The sequence below is a fragment of the Lygodium microphyllum genome, chromosome 10 (assembly GCF_053477565.2).
Source record: "Lygodium microphyllum isolate KBCC chromosome 10, Lygodium_microphyllum_v1.1.10, whole genome shotgun sequence".
In the NCBI taxonomy this organism is placed as follows: domain Eukaryota; kingdom Viridiplantae; phylum Streptophyta; class Polypodiopsida; order Schizaeales; family Lygodiaceae; genus Lygodium; species Lygodium microphyllum.
In genome coordinates this window covers 125,282,785-125,286,974 of record NC_141144.1, presented here as the reverse complement: position 1 = coordinate 125,286,974, position 4,190 = coordinate 125,282,785, and the positions used below count along the sequence as shown (strand labels likewise).

At 44.1% G+C, this 4,190-nt stretch overlaps 1 protein-coding gene across 1 annotated transcript; it reads left to right on the top strand.

Moving 5' to 3' along the window:
- Window positions 1-488: 488 nt before the first annotated feature.
- On the top strand, window positions 489-3,641 carry LOC148030537 (mannose-1-phosphate guanylyltransferase 1-like). The gene is made up of 4 exons (XM_087686892.1): window positions 489-995; window positions 1,390-1,452; window positions 1,905-2,144; window positions 2,514-3,641. Exons 1-4 carry the CDS (start codon window positions 885-887, stop codon window positions 3,183-3,185), a joined length of 1,086 nt encoding a protein of 361 aa, XP_087543018.1. The 5' UTR covers window positions 489-884; the 3' UTR covers window positions 3,186-3,641.
- The last annotated feature ends 549 nt before the right edge of the window (window positions 3,642-4,190 follow it).

Below are 4,190 nucleotides of genomic sequence, written 5' to 3'. Positions count from 1 at the left end.
CACGGGCCCATACTTTTCCATCGGTATGACCGGAAGCGCCGGTTTTAGGCGCGTGTGCCTCTTTTTCCACTATTAAAGGATTTAATAAATTTAAAATCTTGTACTTCCAAAAAACGTACGCGCACCAAGAGTGAAAGAGCTCCTGAGTGCTTGCGTGAGGGTGGGAGTTCAAAGCCCGCCGTGTGCAGCTGGCGATCAGACCAAACCCCCTTTTAGGGGCCTTTTTTATTTTAATTAATTTCCACCGAGTGACCGGGTGAACCCTTTCGCAGTGGTGGGGGCCATGCCGAAATCTATCCTCAGCCCATTACAATGATGACCCTACCCAAAGAGAGAGATGGGGGTCCTATAAAGAAACCCATCTTTCTTGGAAAACAAAAAGAAAAAAGATGGCTTAAGGCGTCAAACAAGACAGAAAAAGGCCAAAAAAGAAAGGGGGGGTTTGGGAGCGATAAAAGAACCAAGAAAAAATGTGTCACGTTGTGAACTCATGGAGAGGAAGAAGGAAGGAAGAGTCATCTTCACTAAACCTACATAAAGCGACCCACGCAAGCTCTCTTTCTCCGTCAGTGACTGAGAGTGCGACACTGTGAAGAGTGTCTCTGGGGATCTCTTGATCAATCTCTCTCTGTTCCAATCTCCTCTCCCGGGAAGCTAATTTTTGCTCTGTCTCTCTCTCTCTCTCGCATGAGGAAGAGCTCGCTGTCCTTTTGCCTGTGATCTCCTTTTCTTCTCGAACAGGCACATTTCTTCCTCTTCCTCTTCCTCTTCTTCTTTTTCTTCTTCTGTCAGACATATTTCTTCTTCTTTCTGTGCCATTCTGCCTATCCAATTCTATCTCTGCATTAGAATCAGGCGAAGAAGAGGATCGAGGCTTCACAAATATGAAGGCCCTGATCTTGGTCGGTGGTTTCGGCACCAGGCTTCGGCCCCTCACCTTGAGCTTGCCCAAACCCCTTGTCGATTTTGCCAACAAACCCATGATTCTGCACCAGGTCAGCACTGGACCTACTAGTCACTTACTGACACAGGAAGTCTGAGACAACTTCCCACTATAATTTTCACATTGTGAATTACGACAACGTCGTGAGCTTCTGTGAGGGAGGGATCACATATCTAGCTAAGTGCGGTCTAAGGCAGGGAGCTGCCAGCCCGGGGTGGGGGTGGGCAACCCCCTGCCCCCCACGACACCTAGCTAGGTGTGCGGTGCCTCCCGAGCAGAAGCCCGTTATCTTTAACACTAAACAAAAACAAGGGAAAATAGCCTTTTTTCCACATGGGAGAATGTCACAAACTTATTATGTGATTAACCTACCTAGTTACATGGCATAGATCAGGGTTTCGGAATGGCAGGACATCTCACATAGCAGCATTTTGTTTTCCTGACAGATTGAGGCACTGCAGAAAATTGGTGTGGAAGAGGTAGTGCTGGCTATCAATTACCAACCTGAGGTAAATTTGTTTGGGTTTTTGGGCTGCTCCCTTCCATCACCTTACCTGGACCTTTGATTTCTAACACAGAAGAGAGAATTACACCTGATAGCCTTGAAAAATTGCATTATTTGACCTATCTCTATTATATCTAATGGTAATGTCTAGCTTTCTTCACATGAATTCAGAGAATTGGTATCCTCATGTCAAAGCTGCTGAGAAAATAGTCCTGTTTGTAGATTCGTTGCTTGTGAAGAGTTAGACAGAACATTGAAAAACTTCAATTTTTGCAGAGTGCTGGCACAGCGTTATTGGACATCTCATCATAAGGCTAGCTGTGCTAGAATTACTATTTCTGATCTAAGAACCAAATCAAGTCTCTGTTTTGCATAAGATTTTGTTCCTTCTGGCCATGCATGAATCCTTCTGGGTTATATACCTCTTAAGGAAACTAGTTTTGTGTATGCATGCAGGTGATGCTCAGTTTCTTGAAGGATTTCGAATCCCGGCTCGGGATCAGGATTGTATGCTCCCAGGAGATGGAGCCTATGGGCACAGCAGGCCCGTTGGCATTAGCTCGAGACAAGCTTGTAGACGGGTCAGGAGACCCGTTTTTCGTTCTCAATAGTGATGTAATTAGCGAGTATCCACTCGAGAAGATGATTGAGTTCCACAAATCACATGGAGGAGAAGCCTCTATTATGGTTACCAAGGTAAGTTTACGTTCGAGAATCAGTATTATATTTTATTGATTCAGTGATACTTGATTTCCTTTGGATCGAATGTTGTTCAATCAAGTACTTACATCCCATTACACTGTGTACTGTCTAGCTGCATCTAGGCATGTGATAGACAAGGTTCTAGCGTCTACATGCATATAACATAAAATACTCACATTCAATTACAATCTGTACTGGTTAGCTGCACTGCACCCAGGCCTCTGATTGACATAAGCTGCTAGCTTGTACATGCATGTAAAATGAAGTGACTGGCTCTAAAATGTAGTCACTCAACTTCTGATGCATATCTTTTGCATGGTTCACCTTAACGTTTAAGAATTGCATGGTGTTTCTGTGGATCAGGTGGATGAACCCTCGAAGTATGGAGTGGTGGTGCTGGAGGAGAAGTCAGGGCAGGTGCAGCGGTTTGTGGAGAAGCCGCAAGCGTTCGTCGGAAACAAGATCAATGCAGGGATTTATCTGCTGAATCCAGAAGTCCTAGACAGGATTGAGTTGAGGCCAACATCAATTGAAAAGGAGGTGTTTCCCAAGATTGCCAAAGAGAACAAGCTCTTTGCCATGGTGTTACCAGGATTCTGGATGGACGTAGGCCAACCCAGGGACTATGTCACTGGGCTCCGTCTGTACTTGGATGCATTGAGAAGGAATTTTCCAGAGAGACTGGCCAAGGGGCCCAACATAATTGGGAATGTGATCATTGATGAGAGTGCCATAGTGGGAGATGGGTGCCTCCTTGGACCAGATGTGGCCATAGGCCAGAATTGTGTGATTGAGGCTGGGGTGAGACTCTCAAGGTGCACTATAATGCGGGGAGTGCGGGTTAAGAGGCATGCTTGCGTATCTGGGAGCATCATTGGGTGGCACTCGACTGTTGGACAGTGGGCTAGAGTAGAGAACATGACTGTGCTGGGTGAAGATGTGCATCTGTCAGATGAAGTATACAGTAATGGAGGTGTTGTGCTACCTCATAAAGAGATCAAGTCCAGCATACTCAACCCCCAAATTGTCATGTGATCAGTTGAGCAGCATGCAACACTGGGGCAGTCTTTCTCTTAACTAACTATTTGTCCTGTTTTTTTAATACACCGTAAAGAATTTGTAAAATATGCAAAATGGGCATATATACCATGTAAGACAATAAGCAAAGAGGCACAATAACATGCTGCAGAGAGTTTGTCTCTCTTGCATTGTTTTGTTCTGCAGGGTCCCTGCCTCAGAATAGACTCATGCAAGTCTACTAAGTGCTTGGAGGATGTGAAGCATCCTCTATGTTGTTGTTGTAAAATCGATGGAAGTTTGATTGCATGTGCCTGATCAGTGTTGCTTAGTAAGGATGACATGATTGAATGGCTAGAGGGGGTGGCAACTAGGAAGACATGTGCAGCAATTGCAGAGACACAAAGCAGCTTTGAATTGAGTGTTATTCTGACAGTGAAAGTAAACATGAATTAGTGCGATATCTGTTTTGTCTACCTGTTATTGTATTGTAAATGATCACCCATTCCTAGCTCGTATGTTTGTAAGACCAATAAGTTCAAGGAAGTCTGGGAGGCCATGCTATCTAAAGACATATGCAATGTCGTTGTTATGAATTCATGGAATTCTTAAATGAAAGACCAGCCTTTTTCTGAGAGGGTCATCATGGGTATCTTTTTATTAGTAGAAATTTTAGAGAAAAGCAGGATAGCCAATAAATTGAATCCGTGAAAGACATGATCCGGAATGGTTGCATTGTGGAGAAAGCCTAGAACAATGTATCCATGATGATTGGTGCATCCTACTATGTATTCGCTGGGATAATGTGCCAATAAGTAGGCTCAAATGGTTTTATGTTTAACACAATTAGAATTCTAGTCATACAAATCTCGGAGGTAAGAAACATACACGTCTCTCGAGGGGTGAGTGAAGAAGTTACTTGGAGTAAAGTCCATTCCAAAGCATGTAGTTGCTAGGGGTTTACTTGCATGGTAGGAGCAATAGATAAAGAGGACTAGGGTAAGCTAGATTCTCTTTTGAGCT